General features: G+C 43.5%; 1 protein-coding gene across 1 annotated transcript in view; it reads right to left on the minus strand.

Moving 5' to 3' along the window:
- Window positions 1–26,104, minus strand: part of LOC119160767 (organic cation transporter protein) — a 718,234-nt gene that overhangs the window by 361,433 nt on the left and 330,697 nt on the right. Inside the window, exons 4-5 of the mRNA XM_075880997.1 lie at window positions 12,328–12,470; window positions 1,066–1,169 (exon numbers count right to left, since the gene is read on the minus strand). Coding sequence (XP_075737112.1) covers window positions 1,066–1,169; window positions 12,328–12,470 — 247 coding nt within the window. The remainder of the gene's footprint in view (window positions 1–1,065; window positions 1,170–12,327; window positions 12,471–26,104) is intronic.

Genomic DNA, 26,104 nt, shown 5'->3' on the forward strand with positions numbered 1-26,104 from the left:
GCTCCATGCCATGCCATCGTCGTCTAATTTCCGGTCTTCTTTTGTAGCAAATGGCATTCTGCTCCGCATAATTGAAAAAAGGTTTTTGATTAAGCTACAATTTGTCTCTGAAGCCTGTATGTTCTGTGTGTCTAATACAATAAAGCTTGACTTAATTTTGCACTATGGGACGACTTTGTGAGCGTTGTGTTATGTGTGACAGCTCATTTTGAGTGTTGCCTTCTCAATAAGCTAGGATTACGTGTTATATGTGAGAGCCTTATATGCCGTGCTTCATATATGCACTATAAAAGCAGTGCTAGGGCCAGAATTACCATACTGTGGCAGGAGCCACTACAATAGGACATCTGCGCATGAAAGGTCTAGCTAAAGGGTGAGCTTTCACGTGCTTCCACGGGGGCCTACTGAAAAAGGGTAACACTCGAATTATGGTAATTTGCGCACGGGTGTTGGAGAATAATTCTGCGTGAACACCTCCAAACCCTTTTGCTGTTCGGGTGAATTACAGCCCTACCTTACTTTTGTTGTTTAAGGGTGTTGGGGTGTCATAGCAAGATTACACCCTTCCGCCCTCAATAATACTTGGGTGTAGATTCGCTTTTACACCCTCACTCCCTTAAGCCCACTTAGGTGTACATTTGCTTTTACACCTCGAAAAATGTTCGTACGCTAGGGTGTAAATTACGAAATCCACCCATGATATAGGTGTAGTCCTGCTTCTTACACCCATTTTGTGGGGTGTAGGGGTGTGAGTTATAGACACAATATTACACCTATATGGGTGTAATTTGTTTTACAGATACTTAGCCCGGCGAATGGTTCCAAAGAAATTACGTCGGAATATGCATTTTTTACAAAAAACGCGATACGCAAAGCTCTGTGTCACAGAAGGGTGGCCTATTAAGAAGCTGCCGGCCTGAATCCTACGAGTGGAAGCTTGGTGACAACGGGTCTCTAAAGAATGCGTGATCATTTCACCAAGAGGGGCAGTTGACACGCCGCTTTAATGTACTTGATGGGAAAATGTTTCTTGTTCTCATCATGACAGCAAGAAACAACTCTTACCAGTCTGAAAGGTGTGAGAATATGAAGTTTCCGATCATGAGGCCCGCCATGTAGAAACTTTGCGACGCTGCTCGAAGCCATACACGGTCGCAGACGAGGTCGAACTGCATGTAGAAAACTTTGTTAGGTTATTTAAAAGAAGAAGTGTGTAGGATTTGACGATGCATCTTCTGAAATGAGTACTTTATGCATCCGAACCCTTGTCACGCCTAAACAAAAACAATGTTCGGGAAAGTAATAAATAGCGTCATCATGCTAGTGGTTCCCATTGAAACCCGTCGATTTCTTGTGCTCAACCCACGAACGCATTTTGAAGGACACTGAAGCTCGAAATAAAATTTACAAGCACGTGAGGCTGAGTTGAGGCAAGGCCTATGTGCGACGTAAAATTTTTAACGTTAAATCTTGCCGAGTGGGCTGTTTGCATTATCCAATCCATCGTGACGATTGCTTCATGCGCTGCGAATCCATGCACTGTGCGATGCGCGAAATGATGCTCATAATCTAGCGCATTGCGCTCGTCGTGTATACTTCGTAACGCGTGTCCTCTCTTACGACTTTTGTCTGAGTAGCGTAGTATTCTATTCACGGAAAACTAACCAGACTGGTACCTCATTTTTCAGACCTCTGTTTTCTGACTTCACGCCAAAATACTCTAACACTTCATGGAAGTTTTTAGTCCGCAAAGAGTATTAGGGTAAGAAGCTAAAAGGTGCTCGACAAGGAAGCTACTCACCTGATATTTCTATGTCTCATGTTTAATAATAACAATGTGGAACAGGACGTTGCGTTATGTGTGCTAGCAGTAAAAAATCATTAATAAAATATTTGACCTGTGTGATCTAGTTGGCTCACTAAACTTGTACAACAAATCTTCACAAAAAAGAAACAACCATTTTTTAAATTTAAATGAGCTTGCTTTTACAGGCTTAACTTTCTCGTTAATCGCCTCTTGTGCTCTGTCATTAAAGACTTGTCTAGGGATAGCCACAAAACTGCCTTCCTGCATCAGACAGACTTGTCTTTAAAGAAGGATACCACGTGGTGCGTCCTTCGCACTTCACAACCAGTGCCAGCCTTTGGAGCCGTCTTGTGTAGACTTCACACAGGCCACGCTCACGCTGTTCATGGGGCACATTTCTGTAAACTTGCTTGTTCCACGCAAGAAGTTTTTGTGGTGCAACCTAATAAAGCCCAAAGGCTTTATTTTTGTCCTTTTTATTTAAAAATCTTGCCTAACGGAGTGCATAATTGAGGGTATAAAAAATATCTGTTTCTTGAATGTAAATATTTGACAGAAGTCTCTGGTTGGGTTTTAAACTGGGAGATTTAGACTCCATCCAAAATGTTTTGAAAAAACCCGATGTTTTCAAACCAACTTGGTTCCTTCTTCCGGGGTGACTGTGGGACTACAAAGCAGCGGCGTCTTCAAAGCACTCGCGGGGCGGATAATGACCCCTCCCTCTCTTTCTCTCTCTCGTTGCCTTAGAGTGCAGTCCATGTGTATACACTGGGAGAAGGGTTCCGAGAGAGCGGTTATGTTATAGGATGTCCTCTGTATGCGCCACTACTCGAGTAATAACCTTCTCCTCCAGTTCGGCTCACTTTCAAGGATGGCCGTCGCTTCGAAATTTATCCAACGTCTCAGCATGTTCGGTGACTGTGCTGCGCTCTTTGTAGAGCTTCCGCATATTGTGTGCGTGTTGCTTCAGTCGTTCCGGTAGGTTTTTCGTCTCGCCGTTATATGAACAAGGGCGCTCAGCGCACAAAATTTTGTAAATGACACCGGGGGTCCTGTCCATTGTTGACCGGTTTTTCGGGTGGCGGAGGAGGTGGCCCACCGTACATAAAGACACGTGCGCGATGCGAACTCCTTCCTTCACTAAGATCTGTGCCAACATATCACTGGTTTCCTAAACGTATGGCAATTATACGTGTTGCGGGGGGCTGCGATTTAAGGTTGATGGGGGTTTGCGTATTCTTTGTTGCTCTGTACGGCGGGTGGCGGCTTGAATGAAGTTTTTTGGTATCCTTTTTTTTCTGAGGTCTGCAATTACGTAGGCCTCTTCTTTCTTTTCATCCGTGTCATTGGAGCATAAGTTTTAGCTCTCTGGAGTAGCGTGGTTACAACCGAGGTCTTGTGGCAGGTGGGGTGGGAAGAATCAAATTAAAGGTAGCAGCCAGTGCGCGTTGGCTTCCTGTGAACAGAGAGGTCTAGGCTGTTGCGCTTTCTTGCCACCTGGACGTCAAAAATAGCAGGAAGGGGTCGCTTTCACACTCGGTCGTAAATTGTATGACTGGGTGCACAAAGTTTAGATGTTGTCTAAAGTTTTCAACTTTAGACGTCTTCATAACAGAAAAGCAATCGTCCATATAACGGAGAAAAAACATGGGTCGCGGCGAGAAGGAGCTGAGTGCTTCCTTTTCTATATACTCCATATATAGAAGAGAAAGCACTCAGCTTCTGAGTTCTTTCTCTTCCTGAGAAAGAGCAGGAAGTATTTTATGATGTACGGTATCTCTTCATAAAGAGTTCGCTTGCGTTTGACAAAGTATAAACGTTTGATCTTGGGAGCAAGTTTTTAGATCCCTGTAAGGTAGGCACATGCTATCGTACGCATATAAAGTCGCCAGTTCTAAATGGTGCATAGTAGTGTGTCCTGTGAGGTATCGTTTTCGGAGTTTCTTGCGCTTCTTCGAAATTACTGACTGCTTTGCTTCGGCCGTCTGTCAGAGTCAGGGGCCTTTTGCTGTGGTCAGAGGAGAAGAACAGGCTTGATGTGCACAAACTTTTGATGTGACATATTTGGTATGAACGCAAACAATAGTTCGAAAGGTGAAAGGCCAGTACTTTAATAGCGATTTGTATTGAAAGCGAAAGCTACTTCGTCTAGTTATGATAGTTTTTTAAGAACTTATGACAGTTTTTTTAAGAACTGTCATAAGTGTTCTAACTGGCAAGCTCAACAAGCCCGTTTGTAGCAGCATGACAGGCTACAGAAAAAGGCATGCATTCGTGTGCAATTTTTGAAGGGGTGAGATTCAAACACCTTGGCATGATTGGATAAGCAGCCCTAATAACCTCCAAATCTGTAGAACAAGGAATGCAAACGCTTTAGCACATCATTGTTTGAGGTTGTGGGCACCGCTGCTCTGGCAAGATATCTGGTTGTGGAGTCTGTGACGTTGAGGATGCACCTCTCTTCTGTTCTCGCCATTGAAAAGTAGTCAAGGGCTATGACACTCAAAGGAATGTCAGTCGTAGCATGTGACACATTGTGGCAACTAAACATGTGGTAGGCCCGTAATGCACCTGGTAAACTGAATGGGCTTCAAATGAAAAGAGCCGCATGACGTTGTATATTGCGCTTCACGGCTGTTTGTACTTCGGGATTAAGTGAGCATAGTGGCAGATGTCAGTCAGTGGATTATCAATGGCGTGAGCAAGAAAGTCTGATGGCAACAGGCTGGAGTAATTTGTCTAGAGTGGGCTTGTAGGTCAAGTTGTTTGCCTTGTTGAGCTCAATGCGAAAGGGATTGTTCTTGACTGGTTCGTATTGAAGTGGCTCGGCCTTTGGCAGCGAGCGGTCAAAACGTGACAACAACGACGCCTAATTACGGTATTTAATATCAATTTCAATTTTTTTCCTGCACTGAAGGATAAGCTTGGTAGATAGTTGGCAGATAACAGGTAGCTTTGGAGGTGTGAAGTGGACTGCAGCTTGTGCTGTGTAAAACTAATTCTTTCAGAATGAACGCCATTCAAGAAATACTGCTTCGATAACTTCAGAGCGACGTTTTATACTGATTTTTAAAAAGACTAATCCTTCAGGCATGACGTTGCTTCCACCAACGACGAGCAAATGTGGCTTCGTTCATCATTCGATGTTAAGGTTTGATGCTACGCTTGCTGCAAAAATTGTGATATTTGAGATGAGGTGAGGGAAAGCACCAATCGCTCCTAGTTATTTAACATGAGCAGTAATGACGGAACATATGCATTTCGATCCATACATGGTGTTGTTGACATGACCAACAAAGGCTTTCATGACTGTGTTCTTGTGGTCACTAGTAGACGTCTTCGGTGTAGCACATTTACTTGAAGGGTGGCCTTTCTTTTTAGAGTCGTAGCGGACAGCATCCAGCAAGTCTTGTCTTCTTCTGTATGCTCGGGTGCCATACTTAGCTGATGTGGATTCATACCTTGACTATTGGTGAGTCCGTGACAGGCTGGCAATACAAGGGGGCTACGTCCTTCTAGTCGTGAGCTCCAACGTAGATGGCCGAGCATTCTGTGAGGTGGCACAGTACTGTCAGTTCAAGTAGTAGCACTCTGCAACCGAAGATGACTCGGCTGTGCTGCGAAGTGGTCTGTGCGCTGCGGTGATTGGATCAGGTGGGCTTAGTATAGTGCTCTATCCACTTCGAACACTATGTTAAGTAAGTCATTCACAGTACGGAGGTAATTGAGAAAAGATGTATGTGTTTACTTGATCGTCACGAATGTCTTAAACGAGGTGTTCGATGCGTTTGTTGTGAGTGATTAGATAGAGACAACGATACGTGATCTAAAGCTTTGCAAAATATACTGCTACAAGCTCTCTACGGCTTTTCGTGTGAGGACTGGGACCTTTTATTGCTACTGTAAATCGAAAGTCACTCGCGAAATTGTTATTTTGTTGAAATCAAGCCTTCCAAATGGTCTCAGGCGGTAAACTGTCGCCCTGTTGCTGCCACTCCACGTAGCTTTACTTGGGTGGTGGCGACGCGAGTTAGGTTTTGCCATCGTGAAGGTATATACGTGCTCTCATGCTCTTATATCCAGCGCTTGAAAGTAAGGGTACCACTTCAGTTGAAGGTAGATAGGGACGCAGAGAGATCTGGTAGTGTTGTCACGTGCGCGTGGTTTGCGTGACTTGCTATTGTCGTCGTCTAAAAATCATTTTCTAGTGAAAAAGTCATTCCAAGAGGTGCACGTTCATTACTGGGTCTGACGTGAGAGTTAGCATGTTTCCAAATGACATCACAAGTGCTGACATGAATAGAAACGGCGTTAGAATTGTGCAAGCGCATGAGGTGGCCTTATGATTTGGCTGTCAGTTTTTTTGCAATATCAACCAAGGCTCTTCTGATTAGTTCCTTCTTGTTGCTGTTGGTGGAGAAGCTGCGGTATTGCCACTCTTTTCTAATAAACTGTAATGTTGCGAGGTCTTCTGCGGCGGCAACACGCCAGTCGATGAATGACATCGTTGTTAACACGCTGGAAGGGTTAGGCTTAGGAATGGTTTGGTAAAACAGTGTTCAGTCGAGGGCATGACAACTTGGCGGGAAACGTAGCTGTAGTAGGTTGTAGACGTCAACTGCTCCATGTGTGAGCAGAATAAGCGCGTGAAAATACGAAAAAAATATTTATCTCAAAGAAAAATAGGCTGAATACAAATTAGCTTTTATTGCTCTTACATTTTTACCGTAAAGTGCCCGGGGAACCTTTCCCAACTTAGCGGGTTGCTGCATTACCTCCTTCTAGAATACAGCTATGTTTAGAATTGGAACTCACAATATGATTGAGCTTGTTCAACAGTGAAATTATAGATGAGGTAAGAGAATGATAAAAGACTACGCTGGTGTTGAAATGCGTTTTTGTTTAGTAGGACTAAGCTTCTGGTACTACAGATCACACCACTCTTGTACAAACTTAAGTCTTTATGGCGTGCAATTTATTCAGCATTAAGTTAAGTACCTGATAAGCAATTGATAACGTAGACACCAGAATATGAATGGCTAAGTTGACATAGATATATCAGTATGTCACTAATACAGGGAAAAAAGAGGGTGTGAGCACAGATCCTTGGTGGACACCGGATGATTGTGGGAATGGTAATTCACAATGGTTACTGACTGAAGTGGTAAACTTTAATTGACGCAAACTAAAGCGGTTAGTATTGAGTTCTAATATTATAATAATATCTGGAGTTTTACGTCCCGAAACCGTGATATGATTATAACAGACGCCGCAGTTGAGGGCTCCAGAAGACTCGGAGTTACTCATCAGTGTGAATGCGTGTCATGAACCGAAAGATTTACACGGCACTGTCTTGGGTGCCTTTGCGGCCACTTGGTTATTTTACTCATAATACGTTTGCTTTGGCGTGACAAGAGTCAATGACCAACACAAGTGAGGGGTTCTATTCTGTAGATCATGATGCTCATGCCATCTACAACCAGCCATATGCACCCGTACCAAAATTGCCGGTGGTGGGGGCGTAAATGGCGTGAGGTTCATCGTGTCGGGGGGGCGGGGAGGGGGAGAGGAGAGTCAACATTTAGGATTTGTTGGCGAGAGAAACTTGTCCCATTAATTTTGAAAAAAATAATATGTTTTTCCGAAAGGGCGACGCGGACAACGTGACACTGCTGTCTCAGTTTTCGGGGCTTAGCAGGTGTGAATACAAATTTTCTGCACCTTGAAAGATACAACTTAACAAAATACATGCTTACGCAGTTGTATTTTTTTACTTGCTTAGCACCGAGTCTGCGCAGATACTCATATGGCTCAATCTAAAAATGCACCTTCTCAGAAAAGCAAACTAAGAACAAGCAAAAGAAAGCGAGAAGAATTCTGGCTTGACCTAACAAGCATAATACTTGGAGGATCAAATCACCGGGTGTAGTGTGCAGAAGATAAAGCAAATGATATGGGTGCTAGAACACTTGAACCACAGGGTGAACTATCTTATGCAGGAGGACGACACCATTGCAAGTGCGCCAATATTCGAGTAGGGCTTCCACGATAAACATGCGCATGTAAAGTAAGCGTATAAAGGTGGTCATAGTGACAAATTTTAAAGCAGTATTGATTTTTAGAACTGATCCTAACATAGTTATGTCAAGTTTTTGGTGAAGTGACCAAACATCCAACGCATATTTGACTCTAACAGAAGTTTTGTGCACTGCCAGTCAGCATTCCTTTATCGAGAAGCTTAACGTGCGTCGGAGACACCGAAGTACTGGAAGTGCTAGTTAGAAATTGTCTCGACCTGCGTATGATATTTTAAATTTCCTGTAGTAGTTACACTTATTGTATTTAGGCTACGTAACAAATACTACACTTACACTGTCGTTAGCATATCTAAAACCATTGATTGATTGATATGTGGGGGTCCCGAAACCGCCATTCGATTTGATTATGAAATGCGCCGTAGTGGAGGGCTCCGGAAATTCCGACTACTTGTTCTTTAACGTGATCCCAAACTTCAGCATATGGACCTACAGCACTTTCGCCTCTATCTAAATTACATCCGCCTTCGCCGGGATTCAATTCCACGACCTGCGGATTAGCAGCCTAGTGCCTTAGCCACTAGACCACCGCAGTGGGGCTATGTATAAAATAAAGGGGCTGTTTCTTATTCGAAAAGGTCGTCACTAGTTTTTTTTTATGTTTGCCACGTTTCAATCCCGCTACCAAACGGTGAAAAAGTAACACTATTCAGCGCAACCTAATCTTGAGTATTAGAGATGGTTCTACGACAGCGCAGTCGTCTTAAGCATTCTAAGTTCAATTTCAGTATTACTGACAATTTCTACTCTGTCACTTACATAAACAATCAACAAAAGCGCACCAAGCACCGAAGCTTGAGGCCTCTTACTGATGCAATATGTACTTCACATGACTTCGCGTGGTTATAACGCAGCAACTTTTGAGCGTTAAAGCAACTAACGTGCTATTCAATCAACCAGCTTCATGGCGCAAAAATTGTAAAAAGAATATTAGCATGGCCATCATGTCAGAGACCTTCAACTATCATCGCTCATCACGTAAACTTGTTTTCGGTCGTTCAGCGAATAGTCAATGTAATGCGTAAATTGTTGTAACTGTGTTAAGCAGAATAGTCGGTTGAAAATGAATTGGGTGCGTTTAGGTATATATAAGAGATTTGTTAATGATATGCCCTAAAGATTTACGGTTGGTTGAAAGCAAAAATATTTACCTGTAATTGGTATAATTTGTTTGTTTCCGGAGCTATACGGGTTCAATGATTACTGATTTCAATGGCTGGAGAACTGTTGCAAATATCATCTTTATTCAATATTATTGAAACATAGTCATTACAGGAATTCGAATACTACCATAGAAACATAGTTACAATAAAATCTGGGCGAGATGGTTTGAAAACCTCGAGATTTATTAAAGGTTATGTATTCCTGAGGAGGTTAGTTCAAATTAGGAAGAGTGGGTTGATTGCTCCACGCGGAATATAAAGAAGTGATCTCGTTATAGGTTGAAAATACAGATTTGAGGTAATTAATAAATGCATTTCCTAAAGCTTGAGTATTTGAGGAGGATTGGACGCCAAGAGTAAACGATGAGGTCATAGACAATGCAGGACTAAATGATCTCTAACCTGGGTGTATTTTTTCTCATAAATGTAGTGAAGGCAGTGATTTAGAGGTATTTTTTGCCTCTTTCTTTTAGCTACTAACGTATATTTCAGTGCCATAAATTAAGAACCATTATCTTTGCACCTGAAATGAGGTAAGCGCTTTATGCAACAAGTGAGATTAAGTATATCTTTATGGAACCATAAGTGTCTTGAGTTGCATTACACATGTTCTTGAGGCACGTAGTTGGATTGAGTGATTTTTTAAATATTTGGGGTTTAACGTCCTGAAATCACAATATGAATATAAGAGACGCCGTAGTGTGGGGCTCCAGAAATTTCAACCACTTCGGGTTCTTTAACGTGAACCCTAATCTGAGCACAAGGGCCTACAGCATTGTCGCATCCATGAAAAATGCAGTCGCCGCTATCGAGATTCGATCACGCGACCTGCGGGTGAGCAGCCGAGTACCTTAGCCACTAGACCACCATGACGGGGGCACATACTAGGTATTCACGCACAATGTCACAAGACGTAATAAAGAGCGCATCTACATAGCGAAATTTGCAACAAAATTCAAATTCCTGAAAACATGAGGCTAAAGTGTCAGGTACCGAAGTTTTATTGACTTTAGGAAAGTTCAAAACGTTTTTGAACTAAGTTCTTTGAGGAGAACACGCAAAGTTTCATGTCACTTCAACAGTTTTATGGTCAGAAAAGCCTTTGAAGACTTCACAATTTGCACCATGCGATAGGAGCACGCAGTCCCGTGTTACTTAGGCTGCAGCTAGATTTATTTTTTCATCTGATATCGAGAAACCGCAAGACGCTGGTCCATAGGAGTACGACTGCTCAAATGAAGAGTTTTTCACAATGTGATAATCTAGCGTGTAGAAGGAACGGTACGCGAGCTATTGACTGATGTCTGCTGAAATAGCGCATGCAAGAACTTGCGATTGCGCTCTGATAATCAAAGTTTACAGTTGAGAATCGAGCCACGCAGCATCCTACCCACTCCTTCGTCCAGCAAGAAACAGACAGTGCTTCCTTTTCGGTTGGGGAGCAATTGATGGCAGAAACCGCATGTAAAGTGATGTAATCGCATGCATCTTCCGGGCGATGGAGATAGACAGCTTGTTTCATTTACGCTTCAGCAGTGTTCCTCTTCGCGCTGGCGAAATTTATTTGCGGGAACAGCATACAGTGTTCGTACAAAAGTAATTGATTTTGACTTTGGACAGATTATGACAACGACGACAAAAGCCTGTAGAGTGTCCATACAATATTTCCTCGCAATTAAAAAATATACAGAGAAACTTTGAATTGGCTTGCCTTTTTTATGGCGAGCTGCGTCGGCCTCACTAAAGAATACGTCCGTTGGGAGAATGAAATAATCTGGAGCCCTTTACTTTGCTTTTGTTATTCAATACACTCCACTGCACTCCCTGTACTATAATTCTTACACGCTGTATCTTTTACGTCTTAATAAAGCACGTGTACAATATGTGAGCGCTAAGCATTGAGCCTAACAGAGTTTCAAGCTTGTGGCCTACATTCTATTATTTACACTTGCGCAATCCCAGTCACATAATGCAGCGAAATCCTAAGTTCATCACACGTCATATTGATGTGAGACGCGAAGAAGAACGGGGGGGGGGGGGCGGTTCACGTGACTCACCGCTCACGCATCACGAAGCGCGCTAAATGTACAAGAAACGCCGAGAGAGAATAACATGCTGCACAATCGTGTATCTTGAGTAGCTGTTTTAGAGTCATTCCATAACATAGACACAAGGTACCGCAAACGCCACTCTCAAAATTTTCAAGCTGCAGAAAAAACGGGAATCATGTATTTTATGCCCAGCTTCCTAGCTCAGGTAATGATGACCGTGAGTCGCAATTATTGCGCGGCGGCGGTGGTGGTGGTGGTGTGGTCTCTCTCGGGACGTCAGCGTTGACAAGAACGGCGTAGGCAATAATGGGTCGCAGTGCACAGCTCTATCTACAACAATATTTACACGACATGGTTTCAGAGCCCTCCTGCTTGCCTAATTAATTAATGTAAACCAAAATTGCTATGACTACTTATATTTGTAAAAGAGCCGAAATTTCAGGTTTTAACCTGAAAATCATGATTGGCATGTCATGTACGTTGCGACTAGCGAATCGCCACGCTCATGGTGTGCTCGCGGTTAGTTCGCTAGTTTGCTCTACACCGAAATCGACACTGCAGCTCACGACTGTACCACGTGATACTGCAGCTTGAGACTATTCCGAGCATTATTATTAGGCGGTATCTTGACAATCATGGCCTGCATTTCATCGACGGCACTATTCACATACCGTGACCAAAGGGCTAACTCTTTTCAATCTAGGGCTTCGAAAAGCTCCTGTAAGCACACGGCCTATTCATTGGAAAGGTCATGTCTCCCAGCCAAACAGCCTTCCTTGTTTTGATTTTGTTGATTTTTTATTTAGGGCTATGGTAGCTGTGCATCCCTTGTAGATTTCATCCAGTATATTTATGTAGACGTCGTGGATGCCCTGATGCCGTAGTGCCTGCATGACTGCTGCTACTTCGACCGAATAAAATGTACTTTCATATTCTATGGAGGTATTATTCTCTAAAGGTTGATATGCTGTCTCTATCACCTACTTGATCATACAAGTTCATCATACATATTTTTGAATGTCCTGTGCGAAATCCCGACCACATTAGGGCTCTTTAACGTGCGCCTAATTAAGAACGAGCGCCTTCAGCATTGTCGCCTACCTCGAAAATGCACCCGTAGCGGCCAGGATCAAACCCGTGCCATTTAGGTCAGCAACAAAATACCACTGCACCACGTCATTGTGAAATGAAAGAACAAACACAAAACTTACGTCATTGGTCATCGTATTCGTGTGGTCCCCTAACTCATACTCCCAACTGGAGCAGCGCACCATAGTGTCGTTGGTAATGGTGACAGTGCCATTACCGAGGACTTCCACCGTGTATGTGTCGCACTGGCTGGTCATCCCGTTCACTGTCACGGAAGAAGTAAAAGACACCCAAAATACACTTGCGCTAGATTGTCGTTGGTAAGATATATATATATATATATATATATATATATATATATATAGAGTGAATGAACTCGCACGTAGCACAGATTAAACACGAAATACTTTTAAAACGTTTCGGCTATGTCACGCCCTTCTTTTCTAAGTAGGTCTCTCACAATGCAGCCACTTTTAGTAGCTCACGTGTGAAACTATCAGTACAGCAGCTAGAAAGCTCGAAATAAAATACATTTAATTATTGGCTGCAAATATCTGTGTTAACATAACTGACAAGTGATAGGTATCTGCATCCGCAAGTTTAAAATATTCTTTGCGTGTCAACCTGTGGTACACCATATGGTAAGCAGGACATGTAAATGTAGCTCTGAAGTAAACAAATCAAAAAAGCGAAAGAAAAAAGAAAACACTTCTCAAATGAACAAGATGACTAATATGAAAAGTCCTATTGTTTTATTGCAAGACAGGTGACCTTTTCGGCGTTTCGTTCATTGAATGAATGAATAAATTGATTTTATTCAAGTGCAAAGAAATTTCACTGCGGAAAGGGAGGACTAAAAGGATTCACGCCTGACGAGGCCCTTCAATCTGAAACAACATTTTGCGCGGAAGCAATGACAGCAAATCTTACATAAAGTAACTAGTAGTTAACGTGCAACTTTGAATACACATAAAAAGATAAAAAAGAACATTTTACGGGTAAACATTTAATCAAACTTATCATTGTTGAGACCGAGAACATTGAAAGGAATTAGCATGCAATATGTACAGAATTAAACACAATTAAAAAGCTTCGAACGAAGTAGTTGACTCAATTGACGCTTTATTATTATTCGTGCTTTGTGATTTATATTATTTCTTGTATCTTTTTGTTGCTTTTCAAGAGTGTCGTAACCTGGTAGTGCAACGTTTGCGAAACATAGTTTGTCCGTATGCTGTCATTCCTGACGCTAACATGTCGGAATGTATATGGTAAATTTTCTTGACGATCGTGTAAAGTGAGTGAAAAGGTTATGTCGTTCTTAAGTAAGCGATGTGGCTCAAGAGCTAGCCGCAAGGTTTTCATGTCGAGTCTGTTTGGAATACATAGTTTGCTCCATTGTGCGTTTGTACTGTCTCGATATATCATATTACTAATGAATCGAATGGCTTTTTATTTGTAAAACAAATAGTGATCACAAATTAGATTGTGTAGTACTTTCCAAAACCAATAAACAGTAATGAAGGTATGATTGCACAAGAGCGCAGTACATTCGTTTTTTGAACTATAGGGCCAACAAATTTCTTATTTTATACATCATACCAATAGAACTGGAGACTTTAGAACATACATAGTTACCGTTATCTGTCCTTTACGTGTAATTAAATTACACCTAAAACCTTAGAGTCTATGTGCGATGCAGCATCATTGCGAAAAATTAAGGGGTTTATTATCAATAGCTTTGTTTTTTGGTCTGAATAATACAAACTTTGTTTTGTGTACACTGAGCTCTATTTTACTTGCTGTGAGCCATTTTGACCGTCAAGCCAGCCACGTGTTTGTGCCGCTTACTACTCAATCTATATCATACTCAGGAAAGAAAATATTTGTGTCTTCTGCATAAATAACCACTGAAGGAGTTCAAGAACTGTTGACAATATCATTATTATGCCAGAAGAAGAGCAGTTGTACCCAAGTTCAGTCCTACGGTACGCTTGTGCGTATTACCATGTAGCTAGATGAAGAGCCACTCATGCTAGTGAAAGAATAGTAAAAATACGTGGATCAAGAAGGATCTCCCTCACTTCCCTATAGTGAATTCTTTTGAAACCAGACTCACTAATGGTAGCCTCATTTTGTCGTAATCATGGTAAGGCGTACTGACGTGCTTAGACTATATGGTAGAATGGAGAGACCTACCGCACGCGCGCAATAAATAATAGAATAACTTCTGGTATTGCAACATGAAAGTATATTATGCCGGGGTCGAGCAAGACTTCAGTGACGTGTTTCACTCACGGATATGACGCTGTAAATTTAACGCTAATAAATAACAAAAAGAAACGTGACAGCTTTCCCACAAAGGCGAAACAACGAACGCAATAGCAACAAATTGGAAGCTCATGCGAAATTTGGAAAGCAGATCAAAACGTGCACCGCATTTTCTCACGCACAAATGACGCACAAAAGGAACTTACAGTTACAAATCAACGCGAATAAGCTTCTCAGTTCTTACTTCACTCTTTCTGAAAAGCGTGCCCTGTTCGCAAGCTTAGACTGTGCAATAAGTGCAGAGGCCATTGAGCGCCCGGTAACTACAACTGAATTGTTCCTGTGAAAGCCCAAGGCGTAAGATTGTGCCCGCCGTGAGCTAGGCGAGTGCATGCGAGAGCGTCCTCTCTCCGCGGGGCGAAGTACGCGTGGGAGATGACAGCGCACACCACCAGGTCGTGATGATCTGGTGATGTGCACTCATTGCGCCATCTCGCTGGTAATGCTAAAAACACGATAGTAGTTCTCTGCAGATGTCCATCGTCAGAGGTAAGTAGTAGGTATAAATAGCTTGCCGTTTGCATGCTGAAGGAGGTGCTACTTCGCGGCTCAGTGGCTAACACCTGGCACTCATATTTCAGAGGTCCGACGATCCATTCTGCGCACCGCAGTCTTTTTCTGGGCTTTTTTTCTTTCTTGTGCTTTAACATATAGATACGTATACATATACAGTGAAAGAAAGTGACTACGGCAGCCAAATATAGCTGAGAGTGTCCATATTATTGATATCGCATTTAAAAACGTGGCTCATAACTTCATTTTTCACTGCGAAGGACGTCAAAAGATGATAGTTTTCTGGCTGCAAGCATTGCGTTAGAATGCGTCAATGTCCTCCTAAATCGCCTCTCACGCTTACGAAGGAGAACATAGAAGCACTCTACAGTGCATTCACAGAGTTAGAGTGACTTCACGCAGGGCAACACGGATGGATGGATGGAATGTCCTTCTAAATCGCCTCTCACGCTTACGAAGGAGAACATAGAAGCACTCTACAGTGCATTCACAGAGTTAGAGTGACTTCACGCAGGGCAACACGGATGGATGAATGGATGGATGGATGGATGGATGGATGGATGGATGGATGGATGGATGGATGGATGCATGGATGGATGGATCGATGGATGGATGGATGGATGGATGGATGGATGGATGGATGGATGGATGGATGGATGGATGGATGGATGGATGGACAGACGGACGGACGGACGGACGGACGGACGGACAGACGGACAGACGGATGGATGGATGGATGGATGGATGGATGTATGGATGGATGGATGGATGGATGGATGAATGGATGGATGGATGGATGGATGGATGGATGGATATGGCTGTACCCTCTACATCGGGCGGTGGCTAGCGCCAGCAAGCCGTAATACTTCATGAACCAAAAACTAGATTTATTTTTCCCCTTAAATATTGAGGTTTAGGATTCGTACTTTGCAGTGAAGGGTTAATTTTCACTCGTGCCTTCACTTTAGTCAACAATCGAATAACCTCCTTCTAGTTATTTCTACCCGCTTAAAGTCTATTTTGCCCACCCTTTCCCTAAACCCCAGTGCTTTGAAAAACTCTGCGCCATCATCCTGAACTATTGGGTGAAGCCCTTTACAGAACATTTTCAATTGTTCAGCAGTTTCTTTTTCCTCTCCACACGCACTGCATACCGTGTCTATCCCTTTGTAATTGGCCCGATATGTCTTGGTTCGCAATACTCCCGTCCTGGCCTCAAACAGTAGAGAACTACCCCGAGTATTATAATAGATCCTTTCCTTGGAAATTTCCTGCTTAAAAGTTCGATAGATCTCTGGTGCGGACTTCTTCATCGTGCGAATTCTCCACATATCAGTCTCAGCTTCCTTCACCTTGTTCTTAAACGATAATTTTTTTTTGGTTTGGCCCCCTGCTGTTTTCCAAGTATTTACCAGTCAATTTTCTGGTTTGCTTCTTGTATTTTGTATCGACATTCTTCATGTACAAGTAGCTGAATACCTTCCTAGCCCAACGCTCCTCCCCCATTTCTCTCAATATCTTCTCAAATTTTATCTTGCTGCTAGCTTCCCTGCCCTCGAATGATGTCCATCGCATATGACCTTGTACTCCCTGATTTGGTGTATTCCCGTGAGCTCCTAAGGCAGGCCTACATATTCTACGTTGCTTAATTTCTAATCTTGCTTGAACTTCTGATCTCATGCACAAGACCGCAGTGCCGAACGTCAGACAAGAAACCATGACCCCTTTCCATATTCCTCTAACAACATCTTACTTATTGTAATTCCACAGTGCCCTGTTTTTCATTACCGCTACATTCCTGTTACCTTTAGTCGACATGTATATTTCGTGTTCCCTTAGGTACTCTGCCCCATTGCTTATCCATACGCCCGATATTTGTATTTATTTGTTATCTCTAGCATGACCTCCTGTATCCTAAGCTCACTATTTTCATTATCATTAAAAATCATGACTGCTGATTTTTTCTTACTGAATCTGAAATCTAACCTATCTCACTCATTACCGCAGATGTCCACCAATCTCTGCAAATCTTCTTTGTTGTCGGCCATTCGCACTATATCATCTGTGTACATCAATGCTGGTAGTGCCTGTTCAATGAGTTTTCCTTGTTTGACGAAAGAGAGGTTGAAGCGTAGTCCACTTCCCTCTAATTTGGCCTCTAATCCTTGTAGGTACATCATGAATAATAAGGGTGACAGGGGACACCTCTGCCTATCCCCCGTTTTATTTCTGCAGGCTTGGATACCTGTTTTTACCACTTTATGATTGCCTTGTTACCTTTATAGATGTCCTTTAAAAGAATAGTGACTACATCTTCTACGCTTAGTGTGTCCAGTATGTCCCACAACTCCTCTTGAACCACGCTATCGTACGCTCCCTTGATATCAAAAAATGCTAGCCACAGGGGCCTGTGTTCTTTTTCTGCTATTTCGATGCACTGCGTCAGTGAGCACAGATTGTCTTCCAACTTACTGTGTTTCCGAAACCCATTCTGCAGTTCCCCCAGCACCCCCTCATCCTCTATCCAAGCCTGCAGTCTTTCCTTTATAATCTGCATCGCCAGCCTGTATACAACTGATGCCACTGTTATAGGACAGTAGTTGTTTATGTAAGCTTTGTCCCCCTTTCCTTTATAGATTATGCTCATCCTGCTAAGCTTTCATTCAATTGGAACTTCTCTATTGAATATTATTTTGCTCACTGTCTCTCTCAAAGCCTGCTTAAACTTCGGACCTAATGTCTTTATCAGCATAATTGGAATGCCATCTGGGCCTGTTGATGTACTACTAGGAACCCTTTTCTCAGCCCTTTCCCACTCTCGTTGTGAAAATGGAGCCAATGCGCCACTTGATTCATCCTTGTCTATTGTGGCGCATAAAGCACTGCTTTGTTAAAAGTTTTCTGTCACCCTTGTTCTTATATATTTAATAGCTTTGTCCACTTCTAGCCTAGCACGTTGAGCTGTAGGTATAAGCCTCTCCTCTAGGCTCGTCTCAATTCTTAGAGAGTTTGGATGGTTCCAAAATTTCGCAGCTGCCTTTCTATCTTTTTATGTACATCTTCCAGCCACTGAGCTCCCTTTTTTCTAAATTTTTCAATGATCAGAAGGGAGGCATCCCTTCTGTAGCTTAGAAAGTTTTCGCATTTTTTTTCTACATCATCTGTCGGTTCACCCCGCTGCTTAGCATGTCTGTGTTCCCTAGAGGCTTCCTGACGTTTTGCTATGGCTCTTTTGACTTCCTCATCCCATCAACGTTCGGGTTTGTGTCTTCTTTTCCGGCGTGACTTTTCACGTGCCTTAGCAAGCTCTAGCTCAAACAGTATAATTAGATTCGTTTATGTTCACACTGGTTTATTATCCTCAGTGATTACTTTGTCAATTCGTTTAGTGGCTATTTGAATTTGCCTTTCTGAATAAAATTTTCCTGTAGTTGCTCATGTTGTCTTCTTCTTACTTTCACTGCTCTTTGCATTTCCGATGGAGGCGGAAATGTTGTAGGCCCGTGTACTCAGATTTGGGTGCACGTTAAAGAACCCCAGGTTGTCAAAATTTCCGGAGCCCTCCACTACGGCGTCTCTCATAATCAAATGGTGGTTTTGGGACGTTAAACCCCACAAATCAATCAAATCAGTCAACTTTCACTGCTCTTCCAAAACTTAGCTTGATACGTTTGTGATCACTACTCAGACTTTTCGAGCCACCTTCATCTATGTGCATTCTCCTGAGCTAATCATACATCCTAAGTCCCATCAGTGTGTAATCTATCGTCGACTGCAGCCTTTCTACCTCCCATATGTTTTGCCCTTCACACTTCTCGGTACTGTTGCAAATGATCAAATCAAACCTTCCACACATATCCATGATCATTTTGCTTGTCGGGTCGGTATACCTATCTATATCTATGTGCGCATTCATATCTCCTGGTATAATTATCTCGCACTCTCCTCCGAACTCCTGAATGTCATTTGATATACACTCTACCATTTTCTGGCTTTCCTCTCTGGCCTATGCTTCCGTCCACAAGTACACAAAACCAAGGAGTGTCATTTGAACTGCCACTTTCTCTTTTAGCCATGAATGTTCCTTGCACTCCTACTTGACCCTTTGCCAGTCTGTACTTTTATGAATGAATGCCCCAATACCATACCCTTTTCCGCTGCCTTCTGTTCTATTACAATATTCCAACGCGTAGTCCGCATTGTTAGGAGGTTGTTCCATGTTCCAGATTATGTTTCTACAAAACCGTATACCATCGGACTCTCCTTCCTTAGCTGTTATTCCATCTCTTCCCACTTCAGCCTGTTCCTACCACCCTGCATGTTAATATACCCTATGTCTGAATTGGCTCGGCACTCGTGGTTACGTCTATTTCTGCCCCGGACTCTACCTATCTTAAATACTGGTGCCACTTTGGAATCGCATCTGTCCATACGACCTGTCAAAGAGTCTCCCTGGTTGTTTTCCTTGTTACTAGCTATCCTGCACCCTGAAGAGCCCGCTTGCCCCCTCAAAAAGCTACTGCGCGTCCTGCAAGTCGCCAACCCACCTCATGACCTAGCCACCCATCGAAGTGAATTCTTCCTCGTTGAAAACCACCCCACCTATGCACCTCTCTCTTTATTTCCACCACCTCAAAGCCTTTCTCTCGACTCATCCCCCATATCTCTTGGTTCGCGCTGACAACCGCTCCTTGCAGGTTGCTATCACGCACCGGTACCTCCGGTATTGTGCATATCGCTACCTGTACTTGAGGAGAAGTGGCGCGCGTGTCATCGACGTCTTTCGCCAGTGTGGTTGCTAGTCCTGCTGTATCTTCATTTAAGGCATCGTTTAAACCACCCGAACTTATCACGAGGTTTCCTCTATCAGCTGTAGTTTTGAGTTTTGCACTCGCTTGCCTCATGACTACTTCCAGCTTGCGTCCTGGGAACGCCCCTACTGCAACCCTCTTGTCACCTCTTACCCTCTCTTTGATGGCTTCTGTGCATCGATTTAAATTCGAGTCCCTGGCGATTATCACATGTGACTTTTTAGCTGGAGCGTCCTGCACCTGTGGGTTACTTGCACCTGTGACGCCGGCTGCTTTGTCTTTTCCCAGCCCCACCACTACTTTGCTGAAGCTGGGCCTTGCGACAATTGAACCAGCTGAACCTGTTTTTTCCAAATTTGCTTGCTCTTTCTTTTCCGCCGTTATGGTTGCCGGTTCCCTACTGTTCTCTCTGCAGGCCGCTCCTCTGTTCACCTTAGCTAGTGCTACCTCAGCAGACTTCAGCCTTTCTCCCATAGCACTCATTTTTTCTTGCACTGTCGCCAACGCAGTCTCGAGCTCGGTGATTCTCATCAGCATGTCTCTCTGGGTATCCATCATTTCCTCCATTTTTTCCTCGACCTCAGCTTACCTACATTTCGCGTCAGCGTTTTCTCCTTCCGCTTCCACACTTGGTTCTCCTTTCAAACCAACGCCACATCCTGAACGCTTTACAGTCTTTTTAACCATGTCTTTCCGACACCAATTGTCCCAATGACTTGTCTCACTCGATAGTTACAAAAATTGAGCCCTGCCCTACGAAAAAGAGAAAGTATAAGCTCTACTACAAAACATTGCTTGTTCAATGTGTGTGCGCCTCCCCCACGGGGTGGCAAAAGAAAACAAACAACAAAAAACGAAAAATCAGCCACACACACGCACGCACAAACTAATAAATACCAAGTGACTGACCCCTGAAAAAGGCGTACAATAAAATAAGCGCTACAGAGTTTTAACTGCTGCCTTATAAATAAATGGACAAGCTCAAAACATGCAAAACAACTTATCGGCGCAGTCGATTGGGAGCGCTCAAAAAACACGTCCATCCACTGTGACAGTCCGAAATGAACTCTGCGTGAAATATGGGCGCCATCTAGCAGTGATTTCACGAAACGAAAGTATTTTAGAATGAAGCGCAACTAATATGTGGCAGCAACGTGTTGCTTCAGCGAAGCATTGAAAACATCCGTTTTTTCATTCATAGCATCACATTAACAGGGCACAGTAATAGACACTGTGGCCTTTAGAATTGGGCATCTATAAAAAAAGAAGCACTCTATATTATACTCATCTATTGACGTTGCGTCTAAATATGCGCAATATTTGCTTTTTAATTGGCAATGTTCACTAGTATGAACACAGCCAGAAAATCAGGACGCGTGGTCGTTCAGCATGGGGCACGGTGGCAAGGGGTATAAGTTTTGCTCGGATTACTAGATTGGTGGACAGACAGACAGACAAACAGAAAGGTAGACCAAAATTTTTCGGATGACAAATCCCAAGTACAAATATTATTATATATTATAATATTATCACAGTGTATTATTATATATTATAATAATATTATTATAATATTATCAATAAAAAACTAATAAATCATTCTACCACCAGGAGTCGAACCTCCGACCTCTTGGGAAACCCTGACAAGCAACTGGTGCTCTAATAACTGAGCTATTCAGACATTCCAGCTTTTCTACGATGCCACTGCGCATGCCCACTTCCATAGCGGAGAAGTCGCGAAGGCTTTCATTCTAGCCATACCAGTTCGTCCAGCCACTACGAAACTCTACCAAAACACCACAGTGCAGCACAGGAAAATAGAAAAGGCGGATTGCTAACTCCGTACAAACGCGCCTTCTTTCTTTCACACACTTTTTTTTTGTTCCGTGCTCTTTGTTGGTGAAGTGAGGCGGGGCCACCATCTGTGAGTGCTTAAGAAAAGTAATGTGACATGATGCAGTTGAAGCATGGCGTCCGAAATTGCGTGCCGCGGTACAGTCTTGGAAGCCATGGTGAAACTTTCTCGATAGCAGTGAAACTCTGACTGAGCAAACATCGGAGAGTAGCTGTGGCAGTTATGCTCACCTTTCGCTTCGTGTTGGCTTCTGGCAGCTAGCTCGTTTTTGAAGTCGTGAAGCTTCCACGTGCACCAACGATGTTTGATCACCGGCTACTTCGAGTGTGATAACACCTGATAATTTAACCAAACTGCTGCAGTAAGCATTGCAGCAAGGCAATGACGTCGATGGGTGGATGTCATTCATGCCTTGGCGGAGCAAAACTGAGGTCTGCAGGACGTCGAACGCCAGCGTGTGGTCGCAGCTCAAGCCAGGAACCTCTGCGTCTCACGTAGCTGAAGCGCAGTTTGCATGAGCGCTGGCCTAGGTTGGAGCAGCGCACACCGTGTTGTTTCTCTTCATAACTTACGATCTTTGAAGACACGCATATTGTCTAGCAGTTTTTAGTGTGTGCTTTTTGAGCCATCTTTGTGAGCGATAAAGGATATGCTGTGTTCAGGTATGTTAAAAACTTCAGTTGCCTAACGGTTAAATTATGATCATAAGTCGTAGCCGTCACCATGGAGACGTGCCACCAGGCGTCCACGTGGCTGAGAAAAAGCGAGAGAAGTGAGAGAAAAAGCTGCTTTTAGGCAGCTTCACAAAGCTCTCACCCCGTGTATCTTAAACTTCGGTCAGCATTTGGCCACAGACTCTATTATTACATCAATATCTATTACACAAGTCATTAAAATAACGTGTTTGAACACTGTTATCATTGAGAAAAGTACTACAAAAAGAGAACCATACAGTGAAAAAATAGTACATAATTGCATATTCTTTACAGTAACAAATTGTGAAAATTTTCAGTTTAAGTCAGAATAAATGAAAGAAAGAACTGTCACGAAAATGGGGATCAAATCTATAAATCATATATTAATGTTACATGTAATGTTGCTTAATCTGGTCGAAGGTGAAGTACTCTATATGTATGTTTTGAGTATAAAAATTATTTAGCTTTCTAGAGATGAGACAACACAGCCTATCTTCACCATTGTTTGTTCTGCTAAGAGGCGCATCCGAATATTCAGGATGCCTAGTGGAATAGCTGCTCGCGTTTACTCTTAATTTAGCCAGGGTGAGTATACTAGGTGTGTCTCTCTTAATTCAATTTCGCAGTGCGAAACTTAGTTTAAAATCATAGAGGTTGTCTAAACGGATTAGGCCGTACTTATGAAGTAATGGTTCAGCTGAATGATCAGGAGCAGTGTTAGCAATTACTGTCATTATTTTGTTTTTGATTCTTTCAAGTTTGAAAATATTTCTAGAAAAGGCTGTTACCTAAACATAAAAACATTATTCAATGCAAGAAAAAAATAAAGAGTTGTACATAAATTATGGTATTTATTGGCAATGAGTCGTGATGACGGCACAGAAGTCCTAACGCATGAGCCGCTTTGTTAGCTACACACTCATTATGCGAGTCCCGTGACATATGGTAAATAAATACTACACCAATAGTTTTAAGTTCGTTACCAACTTCAATGGAGCTGCCGTTTAGCAGGAGTGAATCGTACGATACAAAAATATTGGATTTTGTCCAAAAAAGAACAGCTCGCATTTTGAAAGCATTTATAACTAGATTATTACATAAGCCCATTCTGCTAGCCTAAACAAAATCTGATTAGCGCGTTCGAATGAGCGCTCCATCTCATCATCAGCCAAAAAAAGCATCGTGTCGTCGGCATAGATAATATGTTTAACATTGGGGTCCACATTAACTGTATCAATGCTGTATATATTGAAAAGGTATGGTCCTAAAATGCTACCTTGCTGCACTCCGGAGGAAGTGCTTTTAAATGAAGATACTGTGTTGTCGATAAAGACACACTGCTTTTGTTGACTAAGATAAGATATGACGATTTGTCGAGCTTGACCACAAATGACATAGATTTCTAATTTCTGGATAAGATATCTCTAATAAAAGAATTGAATGCTTTCGTAAAGTCTATAAATATTGTCACGGGGTCGTGACGTGGCCGAAGACAGGAGGCTTTATGTTGGGATTTAACTGTTTATTTGGGCGAACCTGTGCCCGGTAAACGGAAAGTTCGATTGCAGTAACAGTCTTGTACAGATAGCAGTGAACAGAGCGTCAGCCGTTGATCAACTACTGACAAGCGGCGAAGTGCGTCGCCATTTACACTCTCGCCGTCGAATGTTCTAGCGTTATCGCTGGCGGTGGTGTAGGTTCCAGAATAATATGTACAGTTCGCAGAGTACGCGTGATCTTATCAAAATGATCTACTATAGTCCGGAAGCTTCTCGAAAACTGCAGGCGCGGTTTGCGCTGAGAATTGTGTAGTGTTTTGGAACGATAACAAAACTTGGGAAATGGAATGTGGCATTGCCCCCCTCTGAAAAAGGCATCGTCCCGATGCTTTAGCTAAAGATGAAGGTACAACAATAATGCAAGAAAGTACAATGAATAAATTACGATACAATAGTAATACAAAAAAACACTTTCAGTTTGCGAGCGCGCATGAAACAGCTTGAGGCGCGCGACATGGACGACTTCAGGTCGCGATCGGCATCGTTGAGTGTTCGTGATGCCACCGAGGACAACCTCGTAATTAACTGGGCCGAGACGTCGAACCACCCTGTGCGGTCCGAAGCACCGTCGCAGAAGCTTTTCACTTAGTCCACGTCGGCGTATCAGCGTCCACACCCAAACACGTTCACCGGGCTGGTATTCCACGAAGCGCCGACGAAGGTGGTAACAGCGGCTGTCGGTCATCTGTTAATTCTTGATACGGAGACGCGCGAGTTGTCGGGCTCCTTCGGCGCATTGAAGGTGCTCACTCACATCGAGGTTTTCTTCGTCAGTGACGTTGGGTAACATGGCATCGAGCGTCGTTGCCCGGCTCCTTCCGTAGACCAATTTGTATGGAGATATCTGCGTCGTCTCCTGCACCGCCGCGTTGTATGCAAAGGTCACGTACAGAAGAATGGCGTCCCACGTCTTGTGTTCTACATCGACGTACATTGCCAGCATGTCAGCGATCGTCTTGTTAAGCCGCTCGGTGAGGCCGTTGGTCTGTGGGTGGTACGCTGTCGTCCGGCGGTGGTTTGTCTGGCTGTATGCCAAGATCGCTTGAGTTGATTCCGCAGTAAATGCCGTTCCTTTGTCGGTGATATGGACCTGCGGGGCGCCGTGACGTAGGACGATATTTTCGACGAAGAACTTAGCTACCTCGGATGCATTGCCTTTCGGAAGGGCTTTTGTCTCGGCGTAGCGGGTGAGGCAGTCGGTAGCATCCACGATCCACTTGTTTCCAAAAGCCGACGTCGGGAACGGCCCCAGTAGGTCCATACCAATCTGCTGGAAAGGTCGGCAAGGTGCTTCAATTGGCTTCAGAAGTCCCGCTGGCCTTGTCGGCGGTGTCTTGCGTCACTGACAGTCCCGGCATGTCCTGACATAACGAGTGACGTCAGTGGTAAGACGTGGCCAGTAGTACCTTTCTTGTTTCTTCGCGAGCGTGCGAGAAACACCGAGGTGCCCTGCCGCCGGATCGTCATGCAGGGCCTGCAGGAGTTCTGGTCGCAAAGCTGAAGGCACCACAAGGAGGTACTTAGCTCGAAGCAGTGAAAAGTTTTTCTTTTGTAGAAGAACGTTTCGCAGGAAGAACGACGCAAGTGCGCGCTTGAATACCTTCGGGACTTCGGCGGTCCTGCCTTCGAGGTATTCTATTAGGGACTTAAGTTCTGGGTCGCCCCCTGTCGTTCAGCGAAGTCGTCGGTCGTTATTGTTCCCAAGAAGTAGTCGTCATCTGGGTCGTCGGGTGGTGGTTGGTCGACAGGCGCACGAGAGAGACAGTCGGCGTCGGAGTGTTTCTTGCCGGACTTGTAAATGACAGTAATGTCATATTCTTGAAGTCTCAGGCTCCATCGTGCGAGGTGACCTGAAGGGTCCTTCAAGTTGGCTAGCCAATACAGGGCGTGGTGGTCGCTCACAACTTTGAAGAGCCTGCCGTACAGGTAGGGGCGAAATTTCGACATAGCCCAGATGATGGCGAGACACTCCTTTTCTGTTGTGGAATAATTGGCTTCCGCTTTGGATAGCGATCGGCTGGCGTAACTAATAACCTTTTCAAGTCCGTCAGCTCTCTGGACAAGAACGGCGCCAAGACCTATGCTGCTTGCGTCAGTGTGTATTTCTGTCTCGGCGAATTCGTCGAAATGGGCAAGTA

This window comes from Rhipicephalus microplus, chromosome X (genome assembly GCF_043290135.1).
Source record: "Rhipicephalus microplus isolate Deutch F79 chromosome X, USDA_Rmic, whole genome shotgun sequence".
Taxonomy (NCBI): Eukaryota; Metazoa; Arthropoda; class Arachnida; order Ixodida; family Ixodidae; genus Rhipicephalus; species Rhipicephalus microplus.